General features: G+C 36.0%; 1 protein-coding gene across 11 annotated transcripts in view; it reads right to left on the bottom strand.

Moving 5' to 3' along the window:
• DST (dystonin) overlaps window positions 1-20,850 on the bottom strand; it is a 333,471-nt gene that overhangs the window by 54,821 nt on the left and 257,800 nt on the right. For 9 of the 11 annotated variants that reach the window (XM_087916037.1, XM_087916029.1, XM_087916044.1 and 6 more), the window contains 13 exons: window positions 20,677-20,836; window positions 20,127-20,453; window positions 19,702-19,786; window positions 15,829-16,070; window positions 14,173-14,379; window positions 9,490-9,609; window positions 9,256-9,363; window positions 6,913-7,131; window positions 5,178-5,381; window positions 3,037-3,268; window positions 2,492-2,718; window positions 1,065-1,187; window positions 540-641 (listed from right to left, as the gene is read on the bottom strand). In XM_087916037.1, the coding sequence (XP_087772163.1) occupies window positions 540-641; window positions 1,065-1,187; window positions 2,492-2,718; window positions 3,037-3,268; window positions 5,178-5,381; window positions 6,913-7,131; window positions 9,256-9,363; window positions 9,490-9,609; window positions 14,173-14,379; window positions 15,829-16,070; window positions 19,702-19,786; window positions 20,127-20,453; window positions 20,677-20,836 (2,356 nt within the window). The remainder of the gene's footprint in view (window positions 1-539; window positions 642-1,064; window positions 1,188-2,491; window positions 2,719-3,036; window positions 3,269-5,177; window positions 5,382-6,912; window positions 7,132-9,255; window positions 9,364-9,489; window positions 9,610-14,172; window positions 14,380-15,828; window positions 16,071-19,701; window positions 19,787-20,126; window positions 20,454-20,676; window positions 20,837-20,850) is intronic. The other 2 variants (XM_087916056.1, XM_087916013.1) reach the window with 1 other exon arrangement.

Genomic DNA, 20,850 nt, shown 5'->3' with positions numbered 1-20,850 from the left:
GGAAATGTTTCCTCAAATTGCATAGTCTTTGGAAATGGAATGGACACTTTGCTGTGGTCAACTCACTGCGGCCATCTTACCACGGGACATCTCGCCATGGACAATTCCACGTTGGATAAATCAATGCAATAAATGTTGTCCGCCACAGTTTCTTCAACATTATTTCTGTTTTTTTTCTCAGGCTGTCCTAGACCCCTTTGGAAAGGTTTTGGATTTGGGATAGACTTCTGAACACAGTGTAGTTTGAGGGATCTTGGAAATGGATGGGTGGGTGAAAAGATTCCCAAAGAACGCTCCCAACCTTCTCCCTGACCCCCATCACTTACAAAAAAAAAGACAAAAATAATCACTTTTCTGATCAGAAGTGCTTTTGCCAAATCATAAAACATGCACAACCCTACGTTTATAGATTTTGAGGAATAAGTAGGTGTTTATTAAAATATTTCATGATCCCTAATTGGTAGTTTCATTTTTAAGAAACGCCTTTCTAAATATCCTACCACACAAAGATTATAAACAAACTTAATTAAAAAGTGTACCTGTAGTCCATCTTGATACTGAACAGCAGCCTGCATAGCTTCTTCAAGTTTGTCAACACGTTCCTTCCATGCTTTATTTAAACCATCCCAAATGGAATTTAGCTATATTTTAAATTGTGAACAAGAGTTTTAAGACTTTAAATATACATACATACATACATACATACATACATATATATATAAACATTGATAACAATGCAAAGAATAGTCTAAGTCTCCCTAAAATTGCAAGGAGGGGGAAGAGTTCTAATTAGTTTCTAAAAGTTAACGTAATTTCCAATTAAGATTAGAATTCCTTTCATTCAAACTTTAGGCCCACAGCCTAAAGAAGACCATAAGCCATGTATGTTGAAAATATACAGTTCAATTATTATTAGAACTAAAAAAAAAATTGAGATCATGATACTGACAATTTGGTATAACTAAATCAGTGTCTGACACAATATAAGCTATGCTGTCCCAAAATTAGAGGTTTCTAGTCCCTTCAGACAACCATCAAGCATCAAATGTTTATGTGATCAGTACCTCATCAATACTTTTATTGACTAATGGTTTGTCAGGTTCACCACATGCAGCTATGAGTTCAGAACCAAGATTCACAACGGCATCAAGTTCTTCTTGTAGCCCATCTATCTCTTCTTTGATGGACTAGATAAAAAAAAAAACATGATTTTGTAAACTATCATACTAATATTTAGGAAAAGCAAATTAGCTTTAGTGACAAACATGGTTTATTTACTATGGGTATTTAAAGAGCACAACATATTATCTACGTTCAATAACTATAATAATTAAACTTGTATGTTGCCTGATGGTCAAGAACTTTGATCTCTTCTCCCAACTCTATAGGAAGTTAATGCAGAAGCACTTTAGTATTCCTGGTATTTCAAGGAATTAATATTACAAATACATCCCCCATAATTCTTAGAAAATAAGGTGAATATTAGCATCCCTTTAAAAATATTTTTCTCATAGCTCACATTTCTTAAGCTTTAATATGATAGCATAATCTATAGAGAAAGTCTTGGTGGCACTTATTTTTCTACATGAACACAAGCCATTGTGATGGAATGTCTATTTCTAGGACTGAAAAAAATACAATACATCATCTCCTCCTTGAAGTCCAAGTAGAATCTAGTGACTTCATGAAAGTGTCCCTGTGCAGGAGAAGACGGACATTGCCTTCCCTGAGATATCGTTTTTCTTCCAAACTAGCTTACAGTCCTAGGATTCTATAAAGGTCTCCCAACAAAGTATTATCTAAGTCAGGGTTGTCAAACTCAAAACCTGTGGCCCAGATGCATCACATGCTGACCACACCCAGTTTAGTGAAGGGGGGAAAAGTCACAAAATGTCACGTGACAATGCTGTGATGATGCGAGTTGATCTAGGTCCGCGCCTACTTAGCTTTTTGAATAAGGGACAGGATGAAAAGTAGAGGAGTGGGGAGGAGAGAATGTGAGCTTGATACCATGGTCTAGTTTAGTTTACTTTATTGTCATTGCACCTTGTACAACAAAATTAAATACCATCTTTAGTGTACAATTTATGACTATGAAAATAAACACAAACACACATCCCTCACACTCTACAAATTGAATTGAAAACCCCTGATATTGCATTAATATTGCACTATACAGTAGAATTCAATAGAGTTACTGCCCTGGGATAGAAGCTATTTTTCAGCCGATTTGTCCTTGTTTTTATTATCCTGTATCATCTGCCAGATGGTAATAGTTAAAAAAAAATGGTATCAGGATATCAAGTGCTCTATCTACACCTTAACATTCATGGATGGTGAAGTCTTCTGAAATTTGCATACTGATAGAAACCTACTTAGAATTATCCAATAATGATTCTGATTTGAAGAAGGAATATGGTACTTAATGTATCTTTTCCAGGAAGTGAGCACAGAATTTCATCCTTTAGATATTGTCGTGTATTTTATTTACCTCTGCTGCTTCCTGCTGTTGCTTCACCACTGAAGGATCAATCCCTGCTCCTTCTAGTTCTCTGATAAAATCTTGAGTATCTTTGATGGTGGCTATGAGAGCCATATGATCACACCAGAACTTCTCTGCTAATTCCATGACATCAAGGAGCTTTGCTTCCCTTTCCTCAGCCAAAGCATGGATATCCTCCCAAATAAAGACCATCTGATCGAGCTTATCCTGAACAACTAGACAGCAAAATAACACGACAGTTACCCAGGCAGAGCAATCTACATGTCCTTGAGAGGAACTTGTAGATTATATGTTATGCATTTATCTTGTAATATAAATATTATGGGATTGAAAATGTGCTATTAAAGGATCAGATAAATAATGGAATATAAAGTAATACACATACAACTATATATAAAACTTGAAATGTATATGCCTTCCCTCAGAAACAGCTAATACAAGATAATTCTTCTATTGCAGATGTTTGTATTTTTCTTTTTAATGCTTCCAACAAAAAATAAGGGAGAATTTTCCAATCTGGTAACCTCCATTACCTTTAGCAGATATATCTTTATCAGCTCCTTCTGAACGTGCAATCATTTCTTCTCCACGCAGTTTGAGAGTTTCATACACTGGCTGTAGTTTTTCCAAATCTACAGAGACATTCTTATTTTCACTGATCTGTTCTTTAATCTTTTCCACTTCAGCTGAGATTGAAGGTGGCTGCCGCAAACGTTCAGCGATCCGGTCCAGGTTCTCAATAGTTGAATCTATCTTATCATGGAACTGCAATAGAGAAGGAATAAGTGGGGGCAACTGGGTGAGACACAAAAAAACGCCCCCCCAAAGAACCAAATCAAATCAGAAGGGTGGGGGGAGGGCTATTGTCCAACGAAGTATTTACATTAAAGCTGACACCAGCCAGAGCATAGTGCAAGATTGGAAGATGCAGAGAGACTTGCCCATAGAACCGCTAAGAGTTGGACAAAACTAAATGGATATCAGCAGCAGCAGCAGCACCACCACCACCATAATTCTGTCTCTCTCTCTTCTATTTCTCAAAAGAGTAATACTGGATATGACCAAGAGATTTCATGTAGACATTCAATCACACATCCAATTTCCCACTTCTTTATGTAGAGAAAGAATTATATGGATCAAGTATATACGCTATCTAGCTATTATTTCTACAGCTTTACTCTCTTATTATGATGTGAATCTATGAAGATAAAAAGAACCATAAAATACAAACTTTCAGACAAAATTATTCTCTTTTCTTCTGATCATTAAGTGAGTTTGTTCCTATTCAGTAAGCAAATCAATGGAATGCAAACATTTTATACATGTGTCAATCTATTATAGATTTAATTAATCCTGAGTCTTATTTTTAAATGATATCACTAGGAAAGATTTTTTACTGCATCAATATTCTTGGTTAACATGCTTTTGTGAAAGTATCTTCAATTAATATGATTTTATATCTAGTATTGTATTCTAAATCAGGGGTCCCTAACCCCAGATTGTAAGCGGTGGGCGAATGCGTGAAGCTTTATTTGTGCACGTATGGGATTAAGCTGCATGCATGAAACCATCCTCGCCCTCCAGTCTATGGAACCAAAAAGATTGGGGACTGCTGGTCTAAATTATTAAAACAGACGATTTAATTTAAATGTTACTATGTTTCATCAGACATGGAACTTTTAAGTAACCCCTCAGCTGTCTAATGCAATCTCTGTTTCTGGACAGGATGAAGTCAGTCAGAGAGAAAGAGGGAGATTCCTACTTGATATTTCTTAAGGTTAGGTGCCAGTGCTTAGTTAATTAAGCTAAATGCTATCAGAAGTTTATAGTACTTCCATGTGGAGGGGCCTTAGTGCTACCAGTCCAAAGTCATTGGGCAGCTATTACATTTTTCTCTTTTGCTGGGTTTTGTGTAAGAAAAGAAGGACAAAAGATATTATACAAGAAGCCCACTATTACAAATGGAAGATGTCTGTAGCCCTGTCACAAATTCTGTAACAGGAATGGGAAGACTGCACAATGAAAGCCTTGTCTAGGAGTAGCCTCTAAAGAAGTTGCAGCCCATTTATAGTAAATGCAACAAATCATTGCTTCCTAGTACCAAGAAAGAGTGAATTCCTACAACAATATTTAAAAATGTCACTTGGAGAATTCATTTTATTTTAACCTTGGGTAGATTTATATTGAAGACATCTGCTGTTGACAAGCACTCTTAAGCCAAAGTTCACTGAACAATAAAGCTAGTTAGTATGTGTGCATGAGCATAAGTGAGGGTGGATAGACTGACATGTTGACTAAGATTCTGTGGAAACACACTGCCCTGCTTTTTATTTTGGAGAAAAAAATTTATAAGTTGAGAAAATGTATATATTTAGTATTTATCACAAAAGTATCCTCAAACTATTTTTTTGAGACAATCATATTATTTTCTGTTATACCAAACAGATTTCTCAGGGGTTCTGATCGAGCAGATAAGAAAAATAAATTTATGTAACCATGATGTGATTTTTTTTTCACCTAGCATATGGTGACTGGTACTCTTGATAAGCCGAATATATACTGTAAATACAATGATATAAATTAGCAGAACTGTCCAAAGGGAATTTATCTGCTGTCCTTCTAGAGAAAAACAAAAACAAATAAACAGCAACAACCCCCCCCCCTCCCCAAATACCTGAGTTGATTGAGAAATGGCTTCATCCAGTGTTTGGGCCCGCTTTTTGACATCTTCTTTAATTTGACTGTAAAGAGCATCAGCTGCTACATATTTCTCTTGGATTAAAAATCCCTCTTGTGGGCTCAGCTCCAGGAGTTGAGGTCCAGTTTTGTTCATCTTATCTATGTGAGGTTTATGCTCAGCAATCAACTCTCGCAGTTGCTTTAACAGAACAAAATACTTTCAGTATCTCAGCGTTACTATGCCACATTCTAGTTGTCTACATCTGCTACAAATTCAAAGAGCAAGAAAAATCTAAGCATCTCTCCTAAAAACAAGGCCAAAGTGTAACTCATACTGGATGTGTGCATTTCACCACAAGCCTCTTGCCAAACTGCTTTCACCTGTAACTGAATAAAGTGAGAGAAATTGCTTTCTACTTATAGTACACTTAAAAGGAAATATTGCAGCCATACTTTCTATAGATGTAAAAAAAAAATGAATAAGCCAGTGCATTATGAATAAAAATTGAAAACATTCTGACTTGCCTGCTTGTTATAGCACTCTCAAACACTAGCAAGCTATTTTTAGTCACATTTAAACAATTTGGAAATTTTTACAATGCTGGTACTTAATAAATCATTTCTAGTGCTGGATAACTGGCTGAATGTTTTTATTAGTTGTCCTATGTTATTCTGTTTTCTGCCTACACTTTCTAGTCTGTTTTTTAAAATATCCTGGTTGTTCAAAGCACTGGTTTTCATAGTATACTTCTAAAATTAAGTGCAATGAAGTATGCCATGAAATGATATTTATTTAGGAGAGTCCCAATTATTTAAATTAAACGCTAACTTAATTCTTGTCAGTTTCTAGATTATTCTAAGAAGGACTAAAGTTGAATTTTATCCTTTAAGTTCTTTGTTTTCACCTTCACTATAAAAACACAAAACATATATATTATCATATGGTTATAACTATGCCCTGAAGTATAAAAGTTCATTTTAGGACACTGCTGTTTATGAAATTCAGTCTTTATTAATTGCTTCTCTGGCTCTGAAAATAATCTCAAATTAAGTATATAATCCAAATTTAATTTTTTAGAAGATAACAAATTGAAAGTACAAAAGCAATACAGGTAGTCATCAACTTTCAACAGTTCATTTAGTGACTGCTCAAAGTTACAATGGCACTGAAAAAAAGTGACTTATGACCGTTTTACGCACTTATGACCATTGCAGCCTCCCCATGGTCACGTGATCAAAATTCAGACATTTGGCAACTGACTGGTATTTATGATGGTTGCAGTGCCCCCAGGATTATGTGATCCTCTTTTGCGACCTTCTGATAAGCAAAGTCTAGGGAGAAGCCAGATGTGCTTAACCAACTGTGTCCAGTGTGTTAACAACTGCAGTGATTCACTTAACAATTGTGGCAAGAAAGGTCGTAAAATAGACCAAAACTCATTTAACAACTGTCTTGCTTAGCAACTGAAATTTTGGGCTCAATTGTGGTCATAAGTTGAGGACTACTTATTGCAAATCAGAGAGAAAGAGACAATAAAGGTGTAAAAACTGCACATCCCTAATTATTTTAAAAATCATGGGATTTCTTATAAGGAAAAGAATATGCTCTTGTATTTTTGGAATCAATGACACTTTCAAAGGTGCTTGCAACCTGACCCAATGTGGTCCCAAAGAGTTGTCCTCTGAGACAACCATGACCTGAATGATTGCGAATCTCCACAAACACTTACCCGATGTTCTTCTTGCTGCTGCCTCAGAGTTTCGTATTCAAGAGCTGGTGCTGGAAGCTGTGAGATGATCGTCTCTGTTTCAGTTAGCCATGGCCAAATCTCTTCGTAAGTCTCCCAGAATTGGCTAACCAGAGATTGAGCCCATTCTAATTGCAAGTTTCTCTTGGAATTCATTTGACAGAGCGTATCGTATTTATGCAAGAGAGTTTCCAGTTTGTTCTGTAACGAAGTTATCAAGAAACTACAGCATGTATCTATCAGCTTTGTAAGATTTTAATTTGGCAAACAATTTGTACACTGTCATTTACTGATTTGTTAACTTTGTAGCCTGCTGTTCTAGCCATAGAACACTCAAGATGGTTTGGTAATTTATATAGAACATAGCAACAGAGAAAATCCAATCCACAATTGGTGAAACAGATGGGCTTTCATTATTTTCCCAAATATTGGGAAATTGGGGGCCAAAAACATCCAGTTGGGTCTAAGTCCAAATACATCTAGTCTAAGAAGGCCCTCACCCATATGAAACAATTTGGCCTCTGATGGCAGTCAAATCTTGAAAAGGACATCTACACTATTGCAGATCTAAGCAAACTGAGATTGATAGGATTGCTATCATAGTCATCAATGTCCTACTATCATAAATCACATTTTTACACTGCCTTTAATTTAGTTTTACACTAAATTACACTATATTTCGGAGAAAAGGTTTCTTGTCAAGAAGTTGTCATGTTTTGGATGGCTGAATATTGCAGTATCTGGAGGGCAAAGTGTCACAAATAAGGGACTGGTGGAGTTTGGGAGGGGACTTTGCAGGAATTTTAAAATTGTGACATGCTTATTTTAGGCCTTATGTAACTTTTTATTTTCTGCAAAAAAAATTCCTCCTTTGTTTTCAATAATTATGATCAGAGTGAGAAGTTAGAGAATACAGGAATCACAATAAAGGAATCACACATATAATTAAGACGGAAATTTATCATCTCAACAAGTGTTCAATCTTATTTTCATTAAAACAAATGAACAGACAAACAAACAAAAAACTAGGGATGCATAAGAAGGAAACACAACTAGGTAGTATGCTCCATCGGAAATAGCCACAAGATTAAAGAAAGACTGTAATATATCTTGGACAGGAGATGAAATGGGAGCCCTTTGTGGGAAAGGCTATTCTGTAAATGGATCTAGGCAAACTTCCTGAAACCAACCTTAACTTAAATTTTACTTTCTGTGGACCAAAGAGTTTTTTCTATGCCCAGAAGGCTTTACATTCAACAGAGCATTTCCAATAACAAACAGTAATAGCACTTAGACTTGTATACCACTTTACAGTGCTTTATAACTCTCTCTAAGCGGTTTACAGAGTCAGCCTATTGCCCCCAACTATCTGGGCCCTCATCAGAGAAGACCGCATTTTTAAAAAAGCAGGTCCTCTATGCAATTCTCATTTTCCTCAAATATCTAATCTAGAGGGCCATGAGTTCTTCAGTGTGGAAAATGGCACTGCAGATAGGAATCAATGAAAATCAACTGCGTTTTCACACCAGCCGAAGTACCCCAAGAAGAATTATGCTGAAAGAATATACCTAACTATGCACTCAAGGAATGTGGGAGTGTGGCTCTGTTGGCTGTGGAAGAAACCGGGGAAGGGCAAAGTCCAGCTGGGCAGAGCAGGGGAGAGGTCGAGCAAGGGAGAGGGAATTTGGAGGAAGACACAGGCCCACCCCTTCTTCATCCTAGGGCATGCAGGGAGGAACGGAGAAGGGAGCAATGTGGGTTGCATGGCTTACGGGGAAGGAAAGGACCCTGATTCCCTTCATTAGCTGCAGCTGGGAACACAGTGTTTAAAAAGGGAAGCTATGCACAGCAAAGTTGTTGGAAGCCAATAGTGAGTTGTCTGTTATTGTCGAGGCTTTTCTGGGTTACTGGGGACTTCCAAACTGTGTGTGTTTTATTGGCCTTTCAAGTATGCAATTCCTTATCCTGCCCTGTCAAGTTAATTGTTGCAGCATGGTTTGTGTGGATTTTTATTTACAATTTGCATGTACTTTTTTGGGGGGACTGAATTTCCTCCACTTAAAGACTGTTCTTGGGAGAGTTTTTTCTCCAGCCGAAGGTAACCTGGACACTGGGGGCAAAATTGGAAGCATTAAAGGGACTCTTCTTGCTTATTTGACTGTGTTGCCTCTGTGCCATGCCCTGGGTCATCACATCTCCTAAGCCACAGGAGATGAGCACTAACTGTTGCATATGAGTAACAACTTCTTCACAAGCTTTAGAAATTAGATCGGTGTTTAGCTATTCAGATTCATTACCAAATAAGTGCAAGTAATACTTTATTACCTTCATAATTTGTTTCTCCTCCTCTGTACATGTCTTCATGATCTCATCCCCAGATGAAACAAGTTCTTCTATTGTATCCTTGTGTTTCAAAATCTCCATGGTAAACCCCTAGTCATATAACAAAACAGATTGCTATTAAGAGCAGCAGGAAGTTGACCATAACACATGCAATATAAGTGATATCAAATTTGTAATGAGAATTGATTTAGCACATCACAAATGGAGTTTGTTTACCTTTTGAATTTGAAGCTGAGCAAAAGTCTGGTCCCGTTCAAGTCTTATGTCTCCCAGAGATATCAGTTTCTTTTCTGTTTTGTCAATCCAGGCTAATTCATTATTAGCTGCCTGGTCAAACTAAAGAAAGACCATCAAAAAGCAATTATTAAAAAAAAAAACAGAAATGTTCACTTATAGATAAAAGAAACCTAAAAGTACACTTATCACAGTTCAGTTAGAAACTATTCCATCCCAAATAGCTATGGTCAATCTGTATTTACTATTCAGGGATTTATGAATAATGGTGTCTAGATTATTGAGTGTGCTGCTTTTTGTCTATTACAGCAAATATGACATAGATTTTTTTTAATATTTTCAAAATGAACAGGTTTATTGTTGTGTAAGCTTTTGTACAGCATAAGTCTATTCTATCTGACGCCTGAAGGATACTCTTCAATTGATATCGTGTATCACAGACATGCACTTAGAGGCATGTAATGATGGAAATCGGCAAGCATTAAAGATCAAAGTCCATGAAATGCAAGAAGCTGTGAATTTCCACGAAAAATTGCACTAATATAGAGTAAGAGAGTAATTTCCAATAAAACACTTCTTACAATCCAATGGGGGGTGGGCAGGCGCTGGGATTGTGCCTACTGGCTCACTTCCTGCTTTCTTTTGCATTTATTTCTTGGGGCAGAAAAAGACTGAAATGAGTCTTTGTTTGTGTTCAGCTGAATGTCAGTAAAAATCTGCTTATAATCTTGGACGCAGTTCCATGTAAAAATCTCTCTTTGTACTATTTCTTGGGGGGTGGGGGTAGGGAGGAAATAAAGACTTTCCAGAAAGCTGCAAGAATCAGTGCTAATCATAGAATAAATCTGTGCTAAATACATTAGCTTCTTGTAACATCTGGGCAGTTTATTTTTATTTTAGTAAAGTCAAGTGGTCTCAAAGTAGCTGTATCGTGTCCATTGTCATTTTTGAATAAAGCTCATTTAAGTATGTTTCTTAGTGATTCTGAGATTTCTTGACTTTCTAAAATAAAACTGAACTGTCCAGAAGTTTAGGAAGCTAACGCATTTAGCACAAGACTATTCTATCTACATCTTGTTGTTGTCCATTTTTAAGATTACTCCCTTGCTTTAATACAGGTCCTATTATGTAACATTAATATTTAAATCCAGAAAACAAATTACTCCTCTTTCTTAACGCAAGTAAAATGACAGTCTACTTGTGTCGTATACATCTCCTTTATAAATACTCTGGCGATTTTACACATTGTCTGGACAGAATAATCCCTTCAAACATTTTTTCCCCCTGCATTCACTGTTGAATGGAAAGAGAAAGAAAATCTACATCCATCCTCTTTTCATCTCTATAGATGCATCCCTGCCTTCCCAATTAGAGAAAGTTCTAGAAAACCACTTAGACTCAATTCTGCTGACTTGCTTAATTAGATAATTGAATCCATAAATATATGAAGCAAGCTTCAATTCTATTATCAAATCACAAGACAAAAATTTGATTATTTGTCTATTTTACTCTTTGGAAACACACACAGCCTTCACAGCAGGGGTGAAGACCTGATTTCAGGCTGAGGGCCAAAATAACTCTGGGCAATTCTGCCAAAAGTTGCATATTAGCAGTTGCTATGCCCCATTGTGAGGAAGTGGTCACTAATATGTTTGCCTTTAGTGATACCCATACAATCCAATCACATTTATACCTTTCATTTGTAGACCATATTCTGAAATATCTCACAACTAGGATTTAAAACTGTGTCTTTTGACATTGAGGATAGCTGTTTTAATGCCTATTGCCGTGGTGGCGCAGAGGTTAGAATGCAGTATTGCAGGCTATCTCTGCTGATTGCCAGCAGTTTGATTTTGACTGGCTCAAGGTTGATTCAGCCTTCCATCCTTCTCAGGTTGGTAAAATGAGGACCCAGATTGTTGGGGGCAATATGCTGACTTTGTTTGTTTGAAACCGCTTAGAGAGGGCTGTAAAAGCACTGTGAAGCGGTATATAAGTCCAAGTGCTATTACTATTGCTATTGGCAGGATCAGCAAACAAACTCTCAATGGGAGACAATGTAGTGTTGGGGGAGATGAGTTTCCTTTCCCAGCAGTGCGCCCTCCTCCTCCAAGTTAATATTTTTAACAGACAACATTTCAAAGGGAAAATTTGCAGCATCAGATAAAATAAAGGTACTGTTCTCCTCCCCAGCTGAAATGTTTTCTTCATAGTAGCACCCTGCATAACAATTTTCCTGATAGCTAGGAAAAGTTCTAATGTTTGATCAGCTGTTCATCTGGAGGTTAAGAGCTCTTCCTATTCCAGGTTTGGAGAAAAAGGCAGGGAGATGCAACAGAATTTGGAGATGAAGCCAACAAGGTCAATCTATGCCCTTTAGACAGAGGTCGTTGCCCTTCATGCCTCTTTTATATATCATTATTGTATCATTGATCTTTCAGTTAAAATATTAACTATCACATTTAAAGTAGCTGATAAATTTTTAAAGAATATTCAGAATGTAACAATAGCAATAAGACTTATATACCACTCCATAGCACTTTACAGTACTCTCTGACAATTTACATTGTCAGCATATTGCCCACAACTATCTGTTTCCTCATTTTATTGACCTTGGAAGGATGGAAAGCTGAGTCAACCTTCAGCCAGTCTGGATTGAACTTCTGGTAGTGAGCAGAGTTAGCCTGCAATCCTGCATTCAAACGGCTGTGCCACACAACTCATATTCTAAAGTGCTGAAAGATGTAGATTAAAGTGAAAACAGCATGCTTCTGACAATTAAGGATATGGCAAAAGAAATATACCTTTACAGATTTTCTACACACTGAGATTGTGGAAGCCAAACACAATTCCTTAGGGAATGTGTTGCACAGTGTGACACCAATTTAGGAGGAGGGGGACAGAAAGGCAAGTCAGCCTCTTCTGAGAACTGTCAGACAGGTTTGTAATGGGAAAGGCTGCTCTTTCGATAATCAGGTCTAAAGCCATCAAAAGGAACACTTTAAACTATGCCTGATAAGCAGCTGACAACCAGTACAGAGAGATCTTACAGGGATCAGTACATTGATTGGTTAATAGCCTTACTGCCCATTTTGCACAAAGGCAGCTTCTCGATCTGATTCAAGGCTAGTCTTTTATTATAAAGGACAGCCTTTATTTCAGAAAGCTGTCTTTTAGATTTATTTTTCAAAAACTTACTTTTGTCCTTTATTTTGGTCATGCAACTTTTTCTGTACAAATGATAATACTTAATGCATTCTCACATTCATAGAATGTGAAAAATATGGACACTGAATTACACACACACACACACACATTTCTGTGTTGCCATAATCAAGATACAATGTAATCAAAAGAGTAGATAACTGTTGCTAAATCTGACTGTCTTTGGAACAAATTGGCACGCTAGACACAATTGTGCAAAGATGATTCTTGTCACAGCTGCCATCTTAGAATCCAGCGACAGCTGAGGATCAAGAGTATTGCCAGATTTAAAGTGAAATTAATGGAAAAGCTATCATATCTTGTTCTTTAATTATGAATCACAGCTGAAAAGTAAATTATGTGGCTTGAAGATTCTCCCATGAGTAATTCTTTATCATACTGTTTAATCTATTTGAAACAGGCCACAAACATTCACTGTCTTTTTACAACTATAATCAGAGCAGATATACTTGGCCTGAACACTCTGCTTTAAATAAAGGCATTTAAACTGAGTCATGCTAAATTAAAGGGCTAGTAAAGCAGATCTTTAAAATCACATACACACAAATTATCCTAGAAACATTCTGATGTGGACATTAAATTCACTTTAATACTACATGCAATATGAACAACATTTATTGTTCACAAAAACCTACACCTAGCAATTTTGCATCACTTATACAACCTCACATTTGATCCTATTAGCAGGGGTGGGTTTCTACCGGTTCTGTCCACCTCTGTAGAACCAGTAGCTCTGAAGAGCAGCAGACAAAGAACTGGTTCTATGTCTGCTGATGTTTTTGCCTACACGCCCACCCGGGCTCTTACCTGATCTTTATTTCCTAATTTTTCAACTTCAGCTGCGAACAAGGCACAGCTGCAGTTAAAAAAACAAGAAAAGAGGGCTGTTTCAAAGCCTGCTTCTGGGCAGGCAGCATGCTAATGATGTGCTAATGACGATTTATGATGATTTACAGGCTGGGGCAGGGAAGCTCGTAAATCCCAAACTGGTAGTTAACCCTTTCGTATCCCACCCCTGCCTATTAGGCACCATAAACTACAGGCATTAAAAGGATTTAGATTTAATCCTTTGTTCTGGTGAAATTCTTACTTAGTTCATTGCATGATGTTCCTCATTAAGCTTCTCAGTATGAGGCTGATCTGCAATTGTTGCATCAATCAGGAGACAGACGGCTATGAGAATGACTGGATTTCCTTTGTTCTAAGATTCATGTCTGAAAATTATGGCCAGGATACCCTCCCTCCCCAAGATCAGCCCCAGTTCTTGAATAATAGAGCCAATGTGTGCAAGGAAAGTACAGTAAAATGAAGAGAACATTTTTATTTTGACATGAATTCCCAGGTAAATGAACTGCCCCTCTGTGTGTGCGTGTGTGATGCAAACCTGATATAAACACGTATTATTCCGGTTACAGAAGGTTAAACCAATATTACTTTTACCTGTTGTGATCTTAAAATTGCAGCATCAATTTCTTCCACTTTTTGATTTAAAGTGTCACTCATTAATCGGTATCGTTCATTGTCTTCTGTAACCATTTTATCTATCCCTTCCCTGGCTCTCCATGGCACCAGTCCCAACAAAGCACTGCTGATTTCATTGAGATTGTCCAATAAACTTTTCTTATCCTTTACTTCTTTTTTCAGTTCCTAAAAAAGAATATTTGAGATAAACACTCTGACAAAAATCTATGTGACTCTTCCCTTCTTTTTTTTTAACATTACTATAAGAAAAATTATATGCTGAATGTGGGGATGCTGGAGAAAATATTATTAATCAGCATTATGCTGATGATACTATTCTGATACTGAAAATGATCTGCAAGGTCAGATAACAAAAGTCAAGAACTATTAAGTGTGGATAATCTACAGTTAGATTCACCATCTAAGATTGGTAGAAACTTAATATTTCAAGTCCTAACCAAGAATCTAAGAATTATTAAGGAAGCATCTAAAATGTAAGCAGTTCCAAACAAGGTGGTTTTTTTTTTTGTAAAATTAGAGTGTCAGGTCTGATAAACAAACTGTTTCCAGATAGTCATGATTGATTCAGATTTTTTCCCCATGAGTGTTCAACTTCAATCTGCAAGCCCCAATATTTTGTTTTCCAATTGTTATTATTACATGAAAATAATTTAATAAATGCTACTTTAACTAATAGTACTATGGATGATGATGATGATGATGATGATGATAATAATAATAATAATAATAATAATAATAAAATAAAAATAAACCACAACTATAATGGATAAATCATTGGGTGTAGTTATTGTCCACTTTGAAGACCCTGAGCGATGTGGTCAATAAGGCTTAACACTAATTCTTATCAACACCAACTTGATCAACATAATCAAGCAAGAAATAACAAAGTTATGAAAAGATTTATTGCAAATAAGAAGCTGTACACAGGAAAAGTAAAAGTAATTTCAATTTGTTAATTCCTGAAGAGAAGCTCTGTCAAAATATGACTTGAAAACGTTCTGGGGATTCACACAGCATTTTACCATAGTACATATGTAATCATAAGTAATATGAAGAATTCTTGTGGGTCACTTACAATTTATAATACATTTACCTCTCTTGCCAGTAAAATAACTAATTCTAATGGCAATAACATAAAAATCAAATTTTAATATATCTTCAAGAATGTAGACACTGGATTCATCTTCAAGCAATATTTTAGCAGTTGAGCAATAAGGAAGAGTTTATCTTATTGTGGAATAATTTCTTAAGTAAACGTATTTAGTAAAAGAACAGTGTGGTCTGCAACTGGATAGCTTGTATATTAAATTGTCGCATTCTTGTCTCTATAAAATGAGACACTGAAGTGATTTTACTGTGGTTGATCTCTCATATGGTAAGGTTTATGAATATGATTATAATTTAGTAAACATCTACATGGCAAACAAGTAGTAAACATTTGAACATTATTACTTGTGTATATGACTAGCCTTGTTATAGCAAAGAGTTTATCACCCATGTTTTCATAACACATATAGTTTACAAACCACAATGACCTTGTACATGGAATAGACTAAGCCAAAATCCAAACAACAAAATGTTAAGTCGATCTTTATTTTCTAGCTTGATACTCACTTTTTGTCTTTCTTGTGTTTCACTTAATTCTTTGCCTTTGGGATCTTGAGAGTTGTGTGAAAGTAACTCGACTTCAACTTTGTCAAGCCAAGAACAAAGTTCTTTGTGAGCTGATTGGAGCTGCCCTGAAAGCTGAAGAGCTTCTTCTAAAGTTTTGAACACTTCAGAACTCAGGTTAGTGATATCCTTGTACCTTGCTTTGATGCCTTCCAATTTATCTTGAATTACAACAATTTCGTCTCCTAAAATTTGAAAAGAATATTATTGCCCAAAGAACCCCAAACCATCAAGTTATTAATTGCAAAAATGAATAAGACTCCTATTTATGTATTAATAATTTGTAGTTTGGGCCAGATTTATGAACTATATTTAGAATAAAATAAAATACATACAAAGCCAGAATAATAAAGTTGCTTTAAGATTGAGCTCAGATATTGTGATTTACATGGACACATTATGGAACATCTTGCCAGGATGCTGTTTAAACTTCCCAGTTGAATTTACAGACCTGGAATAATTCCCAATCCACGTAATAATCACAGCCTCTGCTGTTTAGTTTTCTGCCAAAACTGACTAGGTACAGGGAGGTAATGTAATAACGTCTAAAGGAAGTATTACAACCAGAAAATGTAACATTTATTAAATAGGTCCTTTGGTACATCTCAGAATATACAGTTGATGACACTTTTTATTTCTATTCAGATTGAAACCTGATCAATATACCAAGATATTTGTCCAATATGCTAACATCATTTCCTTGAAAATGTTAGACCTATATAACCTAAAGAACTCTTGACCTACAATTGACCTAAACAACCCAAAGACCTCTTGACCTGCAAGAATCAATGTATAACCAAAACTCACAGCAAATTACTTAGGAAATTCATTTTTTCTCTGAGAACTTTTAATATCAAGAGACTTAGTTCACTGAAAATTAGCTCTATGAAAATGCTGTTTTCATATTGGCAACATTCAGTACAGTAGATATTCACAAATAAGTTCCTGATGAATTGTGCAACCCAGAATTTCTGATTTAGAAAAAAAGGCTGTCTAATTAAGATGTTTTGTAAGGAAATACTGTAAATTAAGGATCTTGCCTTGCTAGACCCTTATTATTTTTGTTGGTTCCAAATATTAGGGCTCTTATTCTGGCAAATATATTCTTCAGATGACTATCAGTATCTCAAACTATTACCGGACAAACATGCTGTATCTTGAATGTGTACCAGAAAATATTCAGATTCAAGCATATTTGTTTGTTAGGTAAATAGGTACATGGTCATTGCAGCAAATAATACAATTTATAGGCAAATCATATGCAACCCTCAGGACAATATTCCTAGGATTTATTTTTTTTAATGGCTTTATTTATTTTGGATGCCTAAACTCCAGGATTATTTTGATAGATATATGGGAGTACTTTAAGTTTTATCTTTAACTGATTTTGAATGTACTTTCATAAAAACATTGATTTCTGATAATCCTAGAGCCAACAAGATTCCATATAGCCTGGCTAATTTTGAATATTGCTGGCTAAGACTTGGAGGAACACTTTTCACCATGCTCTTCCCCTTCTCAAAGCCCTGATTGGCATAATTGGACAGCAGAAGAATAAAAAGTTTAATTTTTATTGTTCAATATACATCCAGAACATGACAGAACTTACTATCTAGCACAGGGGTGTCAAACTCAAGGCCCAGGGGCCAGATCTGGCTCACAGGGTGTTTAAACTGGCCCACGGGACCGCAACAGGAAAGGACCAGCCTGCGGTGCCTCTGCCAGTGAAAACGGAGCTCGGGAGGCTGTGTGCAACCCTCCCAGGCTCCATTTTTAGCTGGGATGGCCTCCTGCAGCCCTCTGCCAACAAAAACGCAGCTCAGGGGGTCACATGCGGCCCCCTTGAGCTGCATTTTCCCTGGCATAAGGCTGCAGGAGACTGTCCTAGTTGAAAATGAGGGCCGTGAGCTCCATTTTCGCTGGTAGAGGGCCACACCCGCCCCAGTCACCACCCTGGCCCACTGGAGGTCAAACACAAACCTGATGTGACCTCAATGAAACTGAGTTTGACACCCCTGATCTAGCACTATTAAGATTGGATATAGAGATCTATAGCCCTTCAAAGCAGAGGACTACATAGGGGATCTATTGTAAAATATCTGAAGAGTTTACAGGCCTATTAGCAAAGTCAACCTTAATCCTATTGCTTCTAATGTGCCCATAGTAGTTTAGGGGTTATATCCATATGTTAGAGTAGACTGAATTCTTTTTCTTATAAGACCAAATGACAGTTTTCTTCACTATGCAATTTATACTAGTAATCCGAATCTTCCAAAAAAAAATGCCAGCATTGTTATTTTGTAACCAATGAACTCATTGCAAATTAATTCAATGAAATAAAACAGATGGAAGTGATAAATGTATTGTTTACACACTCACATATATATCATCCTTCTCAGATTCAAATTACTACGTTTGGGAAACTTCATAAAGTCTAGAAAATTCACAAGATGCTGCCTTCTAAACCAGACATGCTATGTCCATTTGGAATGCAATTTTTCCACTATCTTTAGTACGGAGGATGTTCACCAATTTAAAAAATATATAATCATTTTTAACCTTAGAACAACATTTACTATCACAATCTACTTAGCCCTCCTCCTCCAGGAAAGGGTGGGGGGGGGACTGCTGAAATAAACACTAATGCAATTTATCTACAGCTTAAATTATTGGTTGATATCTAAATGGATATAAAACTCCATTCATAGCAGTGATTTTATTTATAAAAGCAGTAATTTAAAAATACAAAACATGACAAACATAATCAATATTTCCAGGATCACACATAGTGAAACTATAAATGGAAAATAACTAAAACTCTGCAGGCTGCTAAAAAGTGTCAAAAACACTATAAACAGAAGTGTCTGGACCCCACAAAAACAGAGCATCTTTCTATTCTAAGGCAGTCTTTTTTTCAGGCTTCCACAGGGGATTGAAAAAAGGCTGGCACTGTATTAAGAAGGTAGTGAGTCCAAAATACTTCTTCCAAATAATTAGCAAAAAACACGCAGCAGTAGCCATCTAATTCTTGTTTGCTTAGAAAGAGGCTAAACATTTTTAAATGTTTCCATCAAACTTAAGAGACTGACAAATTTTAATGGTTACAAAAAAAAAACAAAACCAACCCACCTACAAATTTTCCTCACAACTGCTGTGGTGGAAATTTTCACTGACAGAACATTTATTTCTATCAAGAGTAGAACAAAGACACCTTAGGAAGCAACAAATGCTAGTCTGAGTAGCATGGAGAGAGTGTTATGTTGGTTTTCTGGCAGGAATTCTGGTATTTATAATCCTAGCCCAACATCACATCAGGAAAAGACTATCAATAAGGACTGAGATGACTTATCATCACCGTTCCGCTCCTTGAAGTTTGGTTTTATGGCTTTGGAGCATAAGAAAGCCACGAGGGATGACTAGATTTTCATTTATTATTCCTGCCTTCTTGCTCTTGTAAACAGTAGATATGCAACATAGAATGAAACTTGGTTCAGTTCATTCACCTTAACTGTAACTGTTTTAATTCCCCAAAGATCCCTTTTAAAACACTTTTTATACCACTAATTCAAACATTTACTTTTTTAAGTACAGAAATTAATTTTCCAAATGAAAAAGATTGCCAACTGACAATTTATGCTCTCAACCATATTGTCATAGCCAGCTGTCAATCAATATGATTTCAAGTCATTTTTTTTAAAAAATGGTACATTAATTATCAAGATTATCACATTTATTCTGGAAAATGTTACTTTTATAGTGTAAAAAAATCAAATCAAATATGTTATTTAACTTGCCACTGATATAAATCATTCTCACCTGTAGTTTGTTTAAGAAGCAGTAAACCATTTTGAATAGCTTCATCAACATTATCTTTTCTGATCTTAATCTCTTCTTGAAGAACCTAGGAAATTTAACAATTTAAGAGTATGGGGAATGAGAGGGAAAAGGCAACAGCACATAAACACATCAAAGAAATCATCACTAAAAGTTCTATTTTATAAGGAATAACTTTTTGTTGCTGCTAAGGAATAATGCTTTCATTTCTTTCTTCATGGGAAATAAAAAGAAAAGAGTTCATGAGGAAATAAAAAGAAAAAAGTTCATGAGGTAACTAAAGAAATAAACATTAAGCAAGATTTAATTATAAGAAATAACTAAATAACTAGCAAAATACAAAAGAAATTGTTAATAGTATGATTAATGATGGTAAATTAAAAATAACAGAAAATAATGGCAAATACCAGCATTTCAGCGTGCTGTTTCTCTAGTAAATCAGTATTGTAGTCTTGGACTCCCAATTTGCTCAGTTTCTCATGGACTTCACTCAACCAGTTCATCAATTCAACCTCATCTTCTCCAAAAATCTGAGCATTGCAATATGCTTGTTTCAGGAGCTCAGCCCTACTTCTGCTTTTTTCTTGAACCTCAATGTATCGGCCTTCTGAAGAATCTAATTTCTCTTGAACCATCTCTTTGTCTTCCCTGGAGCACAATGAGTTTAAAATTTGACCAATATTAATTGCTTGCTGTAGATTTTTATTGTGAGTGGTGATGTCTTCCTCTATAGTCTAATGGAATTTTCAAAGCAGCAGAAAGGAAAAAAAATGAAAAGAAAATTTAACAAAATCATGTAAAAAACTATGAGCACAATTAAATTAAAAAAAAGCAAAATGAATAAACCAATTAGAGTGATATAGAAATGCATTTTAAAAAACTCAGGCAAGGAGAAGGAATTTCCTGAATGAGTAAGCTATAAAAATAACTTCAAGAGGCTGCCCATTAAGGTCTTACTTTATGTTGAGAAATTTGTTGTTGTAGTTTGGAAGCCTGGGTGCCAATGGGTTCTGAATTGGAAAGCTTCTTTTCAGTAGTTGCTAGCCATTCAACTAATGGTTCTAAGGTTTCATGGAACTGCTGCGCTACAGTTGAAATCCCTTCCAACTGGCGATGCCTACAAAATGCCAA

Source organism: Pseudonaja textilis, chromosome 1, assembly GCF_049901715.1.
Source record: "Pseudonaja textilis isolate UNSWEBS1 chromosome 1, rPseTex1.2, whole genome shotgun sequence".
NCBI classification, from domain to species: Eukaryota; Metazoa; Chordata; class Lepidosauria; order Squamata; family Elapidae; genus Pseudonaja; species Pseudonaja textilis.
This window is presented reverse-complemented; position numbering and strand designations above follow the sequence as displayed.